This window comes from Apiospora phragmitis, assembly GCF_038363925.1.
Source record: "Apiospora phragmitis strain CBS 135458 chromosome Unknown utg000006l:1.0-5683423.0:1.0-5690449.0, whole genome shotgun sequence".
NCBI lineage: Eukaryota > Fungi > Ascomycota > Sordariomycetes > Amphisphaeriales > Apiosporaceae > Apiospora > Apiospora phragmitis.
In genome coordinates this window covers 4810298-4825549 of record NW_027117404.1, presented here as the reverse complement: position 1 = coordinate 4825549, position 15252 = coordinate 4810298, and the positions used below count along the sequence as shown (strand labels likewise).

Sequence of the window (15252 nt, the reverse complement as noted above, 5' to 3'; positions counted from 1 at the left end):
TGGATGGGATCCGTCTCAGTCAGGCTTCCCCTAACATTCCACCCATCTTGCCGTCCATAGTTATTACGGCTAAGAATATCATGGTACTGGTGTCTGGTTGTTCCTTCACTGTCTGGAACAATGGCACTGCCGACTACTTACGTAAATATGTACCTATGTACCTTTGATGGAGATCTTGAGGCTGTGGCTCGTGCTGCCTGTAGCTCTACGTTTAGCCACGCTTCAACAATGGCAGCCACAAAAAGACCCCTTCATGAACTGCGCCAAGTCAGATAACGATAACCGGAACATACCCCAAACACTCTCCATCAACGCAACGCCGAGACGCTGGTGGGCTGTCTATGCCCTGTATGCCTCCAGAACATTCGCAGGCTCCTCTTGTACCTCCGCAAACCTCGAGTCAACGGGCTGTGGAAAGCACAGCTTATCATGACCCCAACATGAGCAAACAATCTGCGGCGGAGCTGCCCATCTCACCATCCGAGCCATCACCAACAAAACCGGATGAAACATTACCGACAGCCACCGCCATACCTACTACAGCACCGCCTGCGAAACCGACATCCGAGTTCAAAGATGATGTCCAAGCTCCGAGCTCGGGTCTACCGAGCACTGCTGGCCCCCAAACTCAGGTTACCAGCAGTGATCCCATCAATCTAGAAGCGAAGACGAAGGATGCTGATGCGCCCCTTCTCCTCCCGCCAAAGACCAAACCTCAAATGTCAAGGCTTCTTTGTCAGGAGAACCATCATCTGGCGATATGGGTACTAATACAGAGCAAATGGAGTCCTCCGTTGCCACATTAAAGCCCACCCGACACCAGTTCTTGAAGATTGAGACCCCTCCGTACATCGACCCAACCCCTCCGACCCCAGCAGGCTCTAAACCACCTTCGAGGACGAATTCGGGACACCGATCTAAGCACCATGGCTCTGAGGTATCCCCGACGCGGTCGGATGCTGGCTACGATGACCGCCGATTTACTAGCGAGGACGAACAAGAAGGGACCTCGAGGTCGGAGATCCAGAGTATCATGGAGCAGTTTCCCAGGAGGGCGGTGGGCCCGATGTCGACGAGGTTATGAGTCCACGCCTAGAAATTGCTTCTCCCTTCGCCTCTCCCTTCTTGGGCAGTCCACCAGCGCAGCACCCGCCTCGGAAATCTAGTCTTGAACCTCTTGCTCCTAGTATCGCGCAACAGATTCAAGACTTACAAGGGCTGCGGGTCAACTCCCAATCCCCTGTCAGCGTACGTTCGAAGACGAAGGAACGGGAAACCGACGAAGCGGGACCTCCGGTACCACCCAAGGATGGCCCTTCCGATGAGACGTTTGCCTCGGAAACTTCAATGTCGCCTACATCAACAGCACACCGACCTCCCCCACCGGAACCTGAGCCTGAGCCAACTCTCCCTTTCGACTTCCACCGTTTCCTTGAACAACTGCAGAAGAAGAAAGCCGATCCAGTGGCCCGGTATTTGAAGTCGTTCTTGCAGGAATTTGGTAAGCGACAATGGATGGTCCATGAACAGGTCAAGATTATTGGGGACTTCCTGGCTTTTATTGCGAACAAGATGGCACAATGCGAGGTGTGGAGAGACGTGTCGGACGCCGAGTTCGATAATGCAAGAGAGGGGATGGAAAAGCTTGTTATGAATCGATTATATACCCAGACATTCTCGCCCGCGATACCACCTCCTCAGCCCATACCCGGCGCGAAACCCAGGCGACGGGGCGGTGAGAGGCCGATGGGCCCTGGTAGGAGAGGCCAGCATCAAGAGGATGTAGAGCGAGACGAGATTCTAACACAGAAGATCAACATTTACGGCTGGGTCAGAGAGGGACATTTGGATATTCCACCAGTCAGCGAAAGTGGCAAGCGTTTTCTCACTTTGGCTCAGCAAGGTTAGTTTGAGATGTCATTTTTCGTCGTTTTTGGACTTCTAACTGACTTGATATCTATAGAACTTTTGAAAATTAGGTCATACCGAGCACCTAGAGACAAGATCATATGCGTGCTTAACTGCTGCAAAGTCATCTTCGGTAGGCAGATACTTCGTTACGACAAACTCCATCTCTCATTACTAACACACTTCTAGGACTGCTGAAAAATGCGAAGTCAGATACGTCTGCAGATTCCTTCATGCCTCTGCTGATCTATGTGGTGCTGCAATGCAATCCCGATCACCTGGTCTCGAATGTCCAGTACATATTGCGATTCCGTAACCAGGAAAAGCTAGGGGGGGAGGCCGGTTATTACCTTTCTTCTCTTGTCAGTAGCACTTCGTTTTCCATATGAATGACAAGCAATGCTAACTTGGATATAGATGGGGGCTATTCAGTTCATCGAGAATATGGACCGAACCACACTTACCATTACAGATGAGCAGTTCGAGAAGAACGTAGAAACCGCCGTATCTGCCATCGCGGAGAGGCACCGGGCGGAGGAAGCCTCGCCTCCAGCGGAACATCATTCAGACAAGGCTGGAGTAAACTCCGGCGCAGAGTCTTCTGCGCGCCCGTCGATCGATCCCGATTCTCCAGGGACACCACGGAGGTCTATCTCATCTGATCAGTCCGATGACGGGGCGGCCATTACTGGTCTGCTCCGCACCATACAAAAGCCGCTATCGACAATAGGTCGTATGTTCTCTGACGAACCTAGCGCAGCCGGACCTAGTTCGCCCGCGCGTACACCACAGCAAGAGGCAGCACCATCTAGGCCGAGCCCTCTGGCTAGCGGCGAGAATACAACTTCGCTTGACTCACGATTGCATCTATCGGCCCAGGAGGCGGCTGCCAGACAAGCTAGTGCCGAAGCTGCAGAAGCACAGCGTGTTTCACGGGCCGAGCACCATAACGTGGTTGAGACGCTGGCTGGGATGTTCCCCGATCTTGACAGAGACATCATTAGTGATGTGGTGTATCAGAAAGAAGGGCGGTAAGTCGATCCAAGCATCCCTGTATCACATTGGAAAGCTGGCTAACAGTAGATTAAGAGTCGGTCTTGCAGTTGATGCTTGCTTGGCATTGAGCACGTGAACATGTCGCTGTGGTGGCTTAAGACTTGGTGCATGTCTACTGATTGAAACTGAAGTGGTGGATCATTAAGCTTCATTCGTCGCACTGCGTATAAGTATGGGAGCATGGGAGGTTCTCTGGGCTTCAGGATTCGCTTGGCCAGCCATTGCAAGTACGGCGTCTAGTCGATGATTTACAATACCCCCCATAATAGTGCAACACCATACACCCACATGTTTTGATATTACTGCATGTTTTACACCAGTGGCATGGCTCGCATTCGTGTCTCCAATGGCCTCTCCACGGCACGACTCGAGTGAGACACGACGCTGTTCAAATGACACGGGCCGAACTGTTCGGACAACCTTAAAAGAGTAAACGAGTCGATTGAAACGTTTGGAAAATGCCCAAGGCGTAAACTACTGGAGTATGGATCCTTTAGTTATGCTTATCTGGACATCTTGAGTGGACGAAAGGCATTTTGGCAACTCAAAAAACGAGGAGCGTCGAATCATGCTCTTGTAGGGTTGAACCTCTCGTATGGATGAGGCTTATCTATGCATGTCTGACGTCGGATCGGCTCAACTCAACCCACGTGTAATGCATTGAATATTTCTTTGTCCAGTAACTCTTTTTTATTCTAACAGCGAAGCAGTGGCAGGAGGAGCTAGTTGGCATGCTGGCTAGCCGGAGACAGGGGTAGGTAATTACAGCCCAGCAAAGCCCGAGCAGAGCCGCCACGCTGCCTACTGGCTGCTACACTTGCATGCATGGCTCTTCTTGGCAACCTTGGACCACTGCTTTTTTGCCCTCTAGCGGCGGGCGAGTTGTCAAAATTGACAATGGGACTTCAGAACGCCATCCCGCCAAGACTATATTCTTGTTCCTTACGGGTCCCCGGCAGGCGGCAAGCGGGCCAAACAAGCCAACTGGGCAAGTGATGCGGTCATGGGCTATCTTGTTATGCTGTAATCCTGATCGCCTGGACTTGGCACGCATTTTTTGATTAATATTTCCCTTATCCCCCATCCCAGCAATCCCTGCCGTGCAAATGCGATGGATTGGATGGACCGCCGCCCATTCCAGTTGGTCGCTTGCCCATCACTCTCGTTCACCCTACCTGTGAGCCTGTGTAGGTTAACTTTTGGAACACACACCTACTAACGATGAGGACGTTTGTTACATCCGCTCGTCCAACGCTCGTTTGAGATTCTTTGGCACAGTCGCCGCCGGGTATTTTGGAGAGAGCGATAGTTACTTTTGGACGCGGTCAACCCCCCTTGAAAAGTGGCTCGCGATCCGCACGTTCGTTTTTGGGTCAAATCTAGCCGGCCTTCCCGGAGAATCGACGATTACTTCATTACCCAGAGGGCCCCCTGCTTGGGCCCGCGCGTCCAAATCCATTCCCGGGATCTGAAGCAAACGAACATTTGGCCTCTTTTTTCCCTCGTCAAGAGTTTTTTACTGGTTGCGCCAATGATTGGGACACTGGAAGGGCAATTGGCGATCGAAACTACTGTCCCCGCTCTGCTTGGCGACGAGCTCGGCGATGATGGGAGAAGCGGTCGGGAATACGTCCCAGGATGACCGAAATACCGACGAAAAAACCTCGAGCAACTTCGCCGTGGCCGCGGCGTCCCGCACCAAAAAGCGCGTCAACAAGATCCGGGCGTGCGTCTCCGACCACTCGGCCGCCTGGTACCAGAAATACTTCCTCGAGGGCGTGCTGCGCCAGAAGCCCCTGCCGCCGTCCCAGGACGGGCGCCACGTGCCCCTGTGCATCGAGCACGGCGAGGCGCTGGTCGACGAGCGACGGGCCAGCCCGTTCCTCTCGAACTCGATCCGCACCGCGCGGTATAACGTCTACGACTTCCTGCCGAAGCAGCTGATTTTCCAGTTCACGCGGCTGGCCAACTTTTATTTTCTCTGCGTCGGTATTCCGCAGACGATCCCGGGCCTGAGCACGACGGGAAATTTCACGACCATCCTGCCGCTGCTGTTTTTCGTGCTCTTGACGGTGTTCAAGGAGGGCTACGATGATTACAAACGACATCGCCTGGATACTTTGGAAAACGCGAACATTGCCCGGGTGCTGGGCAGGCCAAAACCGGACGAGACGCCTCCACCGAAGAAAGCGAGATGGGTGTGGCTAAAGCGAGGCAAACGAGCGGAGCAAGAAGTTGCCGCGGTCAAAGAAGAGGTGGAAGAAGAAGCGCCCGATTTCGACGACGATTATCAATGGAATAAAATCCAGTGGAGAAACCTGAGGGTGGGCGACATTGTTCGATTGTCGCGTGACGAGGAGGTACCGGCCGATATCGTGCTTCTGCATGCGACTGGAGAAAACGGGCTCGCCTACATCGACACCATGGCCTTGGATGGCGAAACAAACCTGAAGAGCAAGGGTTCGGTGGGTGCCTTCAAGGGATGCGACTCCATTGCCGCTCTCCGCGGAGTCAGCGGGGAGTTTGTGCTCGAGGACCCCAACCCGGATCTCTACCGGTTCGAGGGCAAGGTGACGGTGGACGGGAAGAGCATGCCGGTCACTTCGAACGAAGTGGTGTACCGTGGCAGCACGGTGAGAAATACTGAGCACGCGATCGGCATGGTGATCAACACGGGCGAGGAGTGCAAGATCCGCTTGAACGCCAACCAGCATCCCAAGGCCAAGAAGCCCGCGCTAGAAAGAATATCGAACCAAATCGTTATTACCTTGGCGATCTATGTTGTTATCTTATCGGTGGGGTGCTCGATGGGTTACATTATCTGGAAGAACCCGAACGAGAGCAGATCGTTTTATCTGAAGGATGCCACCGTGCCGTTCAAGGAAATCATCATCGGTTTCGCCATTCAGTTCAACAATGTCATTCCACTCGCTCTTTATGTCAGCTTGGAAATCGTCAAGATTGGACAAATGCTGATGCTCAACAACGACATCGAGATGTACGACGACGCCACGGACACGCCCGCGCGGTGCAATACGAACACGATTCTGGAGAATCTGGGCCAGATTAGCTACGTCTTTTCCGATAAGACTGGTACGCTGACGGAGAACGTCATGAAGTTCCGAAAGGTGAGCATTGCCGGCACTTCATGGTTACACGAGATGGACCTCGAGAAGGAGGAGCCAACCACACCCGTTGTTCCTACAGTGACGAGAGAGTCGGGCAAAATGGCAGCACGGAAGTCCAGGGAAGTTACGCGGGTCATCTCCGAAGATGAGGAGCATGATATCACGTCGCCAGTGGCCATTACTATCACTTCCCCGGAATTTCCCCAAAGGCCCTCGATGCAAGGCCGCAGGTCTTCTTCCCAATGGAGATCTACTGGCCGGCCAGACCGCCCACAGCCAGATGCCACCACAGTGGATCTCCTCGAATACATTCGACTGAGACCCGCCTCCCCTTTCTCGAGGATGGCCCGTGACTACATCCTGTCGATGGCGCTGTGCCATACGTGCCTGCCCGAGGTCAAGGGCGGAAAGGTGGACTTCCAGGCTTCTTCGCCGGATGAGCTCGCGCTCGTGCGCGCCGCGCAGGAGCTCGGCTATCTGGTTGCCCACCGTTCGGCCCAGACCATCACGCTCAAGATCACCGGGTTTGGCGGCGAAGATCGGACCGAAATCTACGAACTGCTCGATGTCATTGAGTTTAGCAGCGCGCGCAAACGCATGTCGATAATCGTGCGGTACCCGGATGGCAGGATCTGCCTCATCTGCAAGGGCGCTGACTCGGCTATCTTGCCACGCCTGAAGTTGGCGAACCTGGCTCTCAAGAAGGCCAATGAGGTCCGGAAGAGTGCCGATCTGGAGCGCGAGATGCTGCGACGAAGCGAGCAACTAGAGCCACGCAACAGTTTTGGTGGTCGTCCCAGCCTTTCCCTCAGTCGCAAGAGTATAGGCGCGCGTTCGTCACAAACAGGCTTGTCCAGTAAGCGGCCGGCCATTGAGCGGAGTCAGTCCGTCGAGATGTTCAAGCTCCGACATTCTGAGGATAAGCCACGGCCCTCCCTCGGCGTCAGGACCGTATCGTTTGACATTTCCAAGACATTGTCGGTGCATGGTGCGATGCCATCGCCTATGGAGGACGATAGATTTGATTTTCTCAACGACCCCTTGATCAATGACGATTCAGCCGTATTCACGCGCTGCTTCAAGCACTTGGACGACTTTGCCTCGGAGGGTCTCCGCACCCTCCTGTTTGCTCGCAAGTTCATACCGCCCCTCGAATACCGCGCATGGCGCAAAGTATACAACGATGCCACGACGAGTCTGGTGAACCGACAAGAGCTGATTGAAGAAGCGGGCGAGATGGTCGAGCAGTCTTTGGACCTGGTCGGCGCCACGGCCATTGAAGACAAGCTGCAAGTCGGCGTGCCGGAAACCATCGAGAAGCTTCGCCGGGCCAACATCAAAATCTGGATGCTCACGGGCGACAAGCGCGAGACGGCGATCAACATTGCCCACTCGGCTCGCATCTGTCGCCCGGGGTCTGACATCTTCATCCTGGATTCGACCAAGGGCGGCCTCGAAGCACAGATGATTGGTATCGCGGAGGATATCCGTACTGGATGCATTCACAGTGTCGTGGTCATTGACGGCCATACCCTTGGCGTCGTTGAGCAAGCTCCTATTCTGAGGAACCTGTTCTACACACTCATCCCCACGATCGACTCCGTCATCTGCTGTCGCGCATCGCCGGCGCAGAAAGCGGACATTGTCAAGGCCATCCGCCACCGCGTCCCCGGCGCGCTCACGCTCGCCATCGGCGACGGCGCGAACGACCTGGCGATGATCTCGGCGGCCCACGTCGGCGTCGGCATCTCGGGCAAGGAGGGCCTCCAAGCGGCGCGCGTCGCCGACTACGCCATCGCGCAGTTCCGCTTCCTGCAGCGGCTGCTGCTCGTGCACGGGCGCTGGAACTACGTGCGCACGGCCAAGTTCATCCTGGCGACGTTCTGGAAGGAGATGTATTTCTATTTGCCGACGGCGCTGTACCAGCGCTACAACGGGTACACGGGCACGTCGCTGTACGAGATGGCGAGCCTGACGGTGTTTAATATCTTGTTTACCAGTCTGGCGGTGATTTTGCCGGCCATGTTCGACCAGGACCTCGACGCGCGGACGCTGCTCGCGGTGCCGGAGCTGTATGTGTACGGGCAGCGCAATACGGGGCTCAATGTGCGCAGGTACCTCGGCTGGATGGTCGCGGCGGCGTGCGAGGGCGTGGGGGTCTGGTTCGCTTGCTGGGCTGGGTATGGCGGGGTGCTGGGGATGGTGGATGATGAGAACTTGTTTGCGCTTGGGAATTTGGCGTTTACGGCGAATGTGATTTGGATCAATTACAAGCTCTTGTAAGTTTTCCTACTCACCTGTCCTTGTTCTACTAAACTCTAACACTTCCTCTCTTTCAGCATTCTGGAGACCCATTCGAAAACCAAGGTTATCCTCGGCGGCTTCGCCATTACCTCCATCGGATGGTGGGTCTGGTGCGCCCTCCTGGGCGGCATCTACAACCCGGGCGTGAGCCCGTACGCGGTGCGGGGCGGATTTACGAACACATTCGGGGGCGACGGCATCTGGTGGCTGACGCTGATCGTGGTGGTGGCGCTGCTGATGACGGTGGAGCTGGTCTACCGGGCAGTCAAGCGCAACATGATGTTGGCCCGGCTGTGGCGGTGGCCGCCGTGGAAGCGGTCGGAGACGGACAAGAACCTCGAGGAGTTCCACCTCGAGATGTGGCAGGAGCTCGAGCAGGACCCGGCTATTCGGGACCGGCTGCGGCGGATCTTGAGGGAGGAGCGGGGTGAGGAGACGAATGAAGAGGAAGAGGAGGGGGATAAGGTCGCTGTGTTGCAGAGTGACGGCATACTAGAAGAGGAAGGGGTTGTGTTGGAGAGGTTGAACACTAACCGGGCTGCATGAAGGAAGAGGTACGTGGACACGATACGTTGGATATGGTGATGGATGCATGCATTTACTTTGGCGTTGAGCAAGTATACCCCTGGGCAATTTGGTTTCTTATGCTTTTTCCTTTGTCGTCTCTCTCCCCGTTGAGGAGAAAAAAACAGCAGGGCATTTACTGGTAGTTGGATGCTTTTTACATTTACATGCCCCCCTCATCAGCAACAAGCAGGGCTTATTATTAGAATGCGTTGGATTAACCTTAGCTACTATCCGACTACATAATGGGAACAACAGCACATAAATACTTAACTATTAAATCTATTTTACATATAATTAATCATTGAATAAAATCATCTTTCCATCGCCAGAACAGCAGGTTATGTATGCTCTGCGTCACTAATTGACATTGACTTGATGACAACCAACGAGACGGATAACGGTAACCTAGCGGCCCTGCTGAGGACTTGTGGTGGAGCGGATGTGCAGTGAGTGCACTGAAGAACAGAAGAACCGTGCACGTGCACGCTGATGTAATGAGCTGTGGCTTATGCTGACTGCCCAATCCCCCTGCTATCTAACCCGGAGCAGGGATTGGGGGCAGGTTGACGAAGCTCCCAAGCCTCAAGCAAGTCCCCCAAAGAGGCGGCACTGTTCAGTATCACCCCAGTGAGACCTGCATTCAAGGCACCCGGATTTCCTTCAATTGGAACCCCAGCAGCGCATCGCACGCCTCAACCTATTTGCTTTACACAATCAATCCAAGCTGTAATAACACAAAACCAATTCCACCTTCTCCAATGCATGGTCGGATCCAGCATCTCGCCCAGGAAGTCGATCGCCGTCGTTACCTACCCGCTGCCCAGCCCTCGTAATCGTCATGACGACCACGCCCGCGCCGCCAGAGGACCAGGCGCGACTGCTCGAAGATGCCCTCATCGCCGTGCGCCAACAGACAGTGCTGATGCGCAAATGTCTCGACACCCCTTCCAAGCTTATGGATGCTCTGAAGTGCTGGTATGCAGCTATCTACTACCTATCTACCCTCGTGCAATAGCACGTCACAATGCTCTGGTCTGGTGGTGGCTGCCCGGAATCAATCCGGGCCTCCGAACCACCACCAGAGCCCTCCTTATCTTGGCTGACTTTCGATCCGTGATGTAGTTCGACCCTCGTCAGCGAACTCAGAACGAGCAGTCTGGGTCCCAAACAATACTACGAGCTGTACATGGCCGTCTTCGACGCCCTCCGCTACCTCTCGGTCCATCTCAAGGAGAACCACCCACACAACCACCTCGCCGATCTGTATGAGCTCGTCCAATATGCGGGTAATATTGTTCCCCGGCTGTACCTCATGATGACGGTAGGGACCGCCTACATGGCCATCCCCGAGGCCCCGGTCAAAGAGTTGATGAAGGACATGATGGATATGAGTCGTGGCGTACAACACCCCATCCGTGGCCTCTTCCTCCGCTACTTCCTCTCGGGCCAGGCCCGAGACTTCCTCCCGACCGGCGAAGGAGATGGCCCCGAAGGCAACCTCCAAGATTCCATCAACTTCATCCTCACCAACTTCGTCGAAATGAACAAGCTATGGGTGCGACTGCAACACCAGGGTCATTCCAGGAACGCGAACAGCGCACCAAAGAGCGCAAGGAACTGCAACTCCTTGTTGGCAGCAACATAGTGCGTTTGAGTCAATTGGTGGATCTGGAGACGTACAGCAATGGTATCTTGGGTCCGCTGCTGGAGCAGGTCGTCCAGTGTCGCGACGTGCTGGCGCAGGAATACCTGCTGGAGATCATTACGCAGGTCTTCCCGGACGAATTCCACCTTCACACCCTGGACCAGTTCCTGGGTGCGGTGTCGCGGCTGAACCCCCATGTCAATGTCAAGGCGATTGTGATTGGCTTGATGGACCGCCTGTCTGCGTACGCAGAACGGGAGTCGCAAGCTGAAGTAAACGAGGACAAGGGCAAGATGGAGGAGGAGGCGCTCTCGAAACTGCTGGAGAAGGTCAGGCTCGCCAAGGAAGAACAGGAATCAAAACCAGAAACGTCATCCGAGGCCACGGCGCCAGGGACGAATGGGGAGGAGCGAACAAACGGCGATTCTGCCGAACAAACGGAAGACAAGCCTGCCGAGTCGGAAACAGAAACGGCACCATCAATCGCGGAAACCGAGGCGACAGCTGTTGATGTTGATGTTGATGGCGAAGGGGACAAAGACGAGGCAGCGCCCAAAAAGGAGCGCGGCATACCACAGAATGTCAAGCTCTACGAGATTTTCTTTGATCAAGTCAACAACCTCGTCACGGCTCATCATCTCCCGATACAAGACACCATCGCCCTACTGGTATCGCTCACCAACCTGGCACTCAACATCTACCCCGACCGGCTCGACTATGTTGATCAAGTGCTGGAGTACGCCAATCACAAGGTGCGGGAGCATGCCAACAGCGCCGATCTGCACTCGCCACCAGCGCAAGCCAGCCTTCTAGCACTTCTGCAGGCGCCGCTTAAGCGATATGTTTCTATGTTTACTGCGCTATCCTTACCAACATATGTTCCTCTTCTTCAGTCGCAGACATATCCCACAAGAAGGGCCGTGGCGGGCGAAGTCGCACAGAGCCTTCTCCGCAACCATACCAAAATTACTACGACAGACCAGCTTGAAAACGTGTTGGAAGTACTGAAGGTCTTGATCAAAGAAGGCTCTCAGCCCCCAGCTGGTTACCCTGGAGGCCCTCAACGCCGCGCGGTAGAGACAGATGACACGATGGAGGAACAGGGTTGGCTAGCAAGGATCGTCCATCTGTTAGACAGCGAGAATAACGACACTCAGTTCAAGCTGCTCCAGATGACCCGAAAAGTGTATGGCGAGGGCAACGAGCGCATCCGAACAACTACGCCACCGCTGATCACTGCGGGCATGAAGCTAGCACGTCGCTTCAAGGCGCGCGAGCATTATGATGATAATTGGGAGACTCAGTCGTCTGCGCTATACAAGTTCATGCACTCTGCCATCTCGAGCATCTACGCAAGGGTAAACGGAGCCGGGGCTGCCGAACTCGCGTTGCGTCTATTCTCCGCATGTGGTCAGACAGCGGACATGAATGGCTTCGAGGAGGTGTCGTACGAGTTCTTCGCGCAGGCTTTCACAGTATACGAGGAGGCCATCAGCGACTCGAAAGCACAGTTCCAAGCCGTGTGTGTTATTGCCAGCGCTCTTCACCAGACGAGGAACTTCGGCAAGGAGAACTACGACACCTTGATCACGAAATGCGCCCTGCACGGTAGCAAGCTCCTGCGGAAGCCGGACCAGTGCCGCGCCGTCTACCTGGCGAGTCACTTGTGGTGGGCCACGCCCATCCAGGCGACCGACGAGTCGGAAGAGGGACTCTACCGCGACGGCAAGCGAGTGCTCGAGTGCTTACAGCGCGCACTCCGTGTGGCCGACAGCTGCATGGAGCAAGCGACGTCGATTGAGCTCTTTGTGGAGATCCTTGATCGCTATGTGTACTATTTCGATCAGCAGAACGAGTCGGTAAGTAGACGATTATTCCCCGGTTTACAAAGCGATGCCCCAGTAACTAATGCGATGAACTAATCTCAGGTCACGACGAAGTATCTGAATGGTCTTATCGAGCTCATTCACTCGAACCTGGGTACGAACCAGCAGGAGTCGGCTAGCGTGGAGAGCAGCAAAAAGCACTTCAAGCACACCCTCGAGAACATTGCTGGTAGGGGGTACGAGGGTGTGGTGCTCTATCCCCAGAAATGAGTTCAGTTTTTTAAGCAAAGCGGAAGGGGAGACGAGAGAGAAGAAAGAAGAAGATAAGCTTGCGGGCTCTCCTTGGGAGGGGGGACGGGAACAGATTATTGTACGAATCCAGATCAGCGTCAGCAAACCAATAATAACCAGAACTTTACGATTTCGATCACCTTTGAGTCTTATGGCCTTGAAAAGGGCTGCAGCGAGAGTGAGAGAAAGAGCTGGCACTCCCACTCCTTGCTTCCTCCCTCCTATAGGCTTAATCTCGACGGTGACAGCGGCGGTTATCGGGTTTTGTACATACATTCGTGTGTAGCGAAGGTCAATAGGGTATGCCCGGCGATGGCATTCTCTGCACAAGCGAATTTGACCACTTTGTGGTATGAAGACGTAGAATGACGACCGAACATCCAGAGACCGAACATTCAAGGGATGATAATGCGACTGTCTAGGCTGCCTGGATGATTGGGTGGGTGGTATTCTAATCTGTGTCTTGATCGAGCATGTTTGAGATATGCCTGTGATGCGATGGGCTGCAGGATCTGGGAAGGGAAGATAGGGAGGGGTACGATGCTGTCCATCCCCTTTGACCCTGGTCTTCGTTAAGTTTTAGAGTTTGCCACGTCCCTCTTCTTCTTTTCTTCTTCTTATCATTCTATGCCGCGCCTTTTCTCCAGGGCATCCTTGGCGGAAATCCTCAACTGCCGAGGCCCCCAATGTGCCGTGGTCTAGACCTCCGACATTGGAGAGATCCATAGTGGAGGCTCGCAGACGAGGCAGGGGGTTGGCTATATCCAGTGCTTTATTATTGATTTGGTTCTCCGGGTTATCAATCAATCGCTGCCGTCTCGGTAGTTGTGGGAGCGGAGTCGGTAAGTAAGTGAGTAGGTGGGGGAGGAAGAGGGTCCGGCAGAGGTCGGGGTCATGTACGAAACGAAAAGTTTATTCTTATTGTCCGACGGCCAACGTCGCATCATTCTGGCAACTTGCTCATATCTATTTTACCGGACCGGTCCTGGTTGGGGTAGGGGTATATATCGGGATCCAGAGCGATCGAGAACGGCGGCGGCGACGGGGGAGCCTGAGAGAGGGCGCGTTTCAGTTGAGCTGGTTGTATCTGGTGAAATGGTGCGCATGGCCCCGACAGCCACCGGGACTACCCGAACCTGGGGGGAGACCTGGGGAAGGCCTGGGGAAGGCCTGCGGAAGGCCTGGGACCTTCTGCGATCTGTACTAATGCTGTAGAGACGCTAACCAAATCGACCAAGAAACCGTAAGTAAGTGATGTTATATATAAGGTTAATATGAAATTTCCCCGTGTTAGCGTTAGTAGCTAACGTTCGCCTTATTATAAGCTATAGTAATAAAGTAGCTTAATTATAAAGGTTTAGCTTATAATTTTTTTTAAAGATAGTTTTTAAAAAAGTTAATATTATAATGTGGTTTACTACTAAGTTAACTATATTATTAAGTCAGCTATTTTTTTTATATTTTACTACTTTTATATAAATTAATTTAATCTTAACGCTTTAAATTAATTAAAATTACTCTCTATTTAATTCGCTACTTAATTTTATATTCTTTTTATATATTCGCGTATTATAACTTATCTCGCCGTAGATATTATAGCGTCTTTTACCGGTCGCCCTCCGCTTCGACGAACCCCCTGTTCTATATTCATTAATTACTAGACGCTTTTTTTTACCTTCTCGTTTTATAGCTTTTAAGACTCTTATATAATAAAAGCTTTTTTAAATTAAACGCGCGATTTTTTAATTTTTAACGTTTAAAAAATACTAAATTAACCTTTTATAAAATACGTATTAAATTTTTTATAAAGGTTATTTTATATATTATTATATATATACTTTTTATTATCTAATTTATAGTATTATAAAGCTTTTTAATAAGTAAAGATTTTATTTCTAATAAAAATAAAGTATTTAATTATTTATTAAAAATTAAACGGCATTTAAAGGTTATAAGTGTTAACCGTTCTTAAACGCGACAAGCTAAATATAAGCGTTTAAAAACGTATATTTAATTTATTAATTATCTTATTTAAATAGTAAAGTATTAAACTAAATACGTTAAATTTAAAATTAATATTATTTTTCATAAAAATAATAAAATACGCGGCTTTAAAAGCGATAAAAAAGATTTACTTTTATAATATAATTTATCGACGTTTTAATAAATAGCTCGGTTTTATTTAAATAAGTACACTTTAACCACGAATAAAGTATTATAGTTAAAGGTTAAAATAGGTAAAAGGAGTAAAGACGTATATTAAGCGTAATAATGCTGTTATTTTTATGATATTCTTCGAATTCGGCCGAAATATAGTTTTCGTAACCGTTTAAAATTAAGAGGCGATAAAAGCTTTTCGTCCGCGTTTTAATATATTTATCGAAATATTAAATTTAGTTTAAGCTCGTTTCGCTATTAGTTTAATTAGTTAATTATTTAATAAATCGGATTTTCGAAATTAGTTTTCGAAATAATATTAATTTTAAACGATTAAAAACGGCGGAATATATTAACTTTACGAATTAAT

The 15252-nt window shown here is 51.8% G+C and overlaps 3 protein-coding genes across 3 annotated transcripts; all 3 read left to right on the top strand.

Annotated features, from left to right (window-relative positions):
• Positions 1-440: 440 nt before the first annotated feature.
• PG994_006697 (vacuolar protein sorting-associated protein 9) lies at positions 441-2943 on the top strand (the record flags this gene model as incomplete). Its single annotated transcript, XM_066858106.1, has 6 exons — positions 441-642; positions 708-1068; positions 1134-1903; positions 1964-2041; positions 2098-2270; positions 2326-2943. The coding sequence occupies 6 exons, from the start codon at positions 441-443 to the stop codon at positions 2941-2943; spliced, it is 2202 nt and encodes a 733-aa protein (XP_066717375.1).
• A 1628-nt stretch (positions 2944-4571) lies between these two features.
• PG994_006696 (uncharacterized protein) lies at positions 4572-8942 on the top strand (the record flags this gene model as incomplete). The annotated part of the gene is made up of 2 exons (XM_066858105.1): positions 4572-8371; positions 8432-8942. 2 exons carry the CDS (start codon positions 4572-4574, stop codon positions 8940-8942), a joined length of 4311 nt encoding a protein of 1436 aa, XP_066717374.1.
• An 859-nt stretch (positions 8943-9801) lies between these two features.
• PG994_006695 (vacuolar sorting protein 35) lies at positions 9802-12704 on the top strand (the record flags this gene model as incomplete). Its single annotated transcript, XM_066858104.1, has 4 exons — positions 9802-9938; positions 10086-10518; positions 10548-12467; positions 12537-12704. 4 exons carry the CDS (start codon positions 9802-9804, stop codon positions 12702-12704), a joined length of 2658 nt encoding a protein of 885 aa, XP_066717373.1.
• Between the last annotated feature and the right edge of the window lie 2548 nt (positions 12705-15252).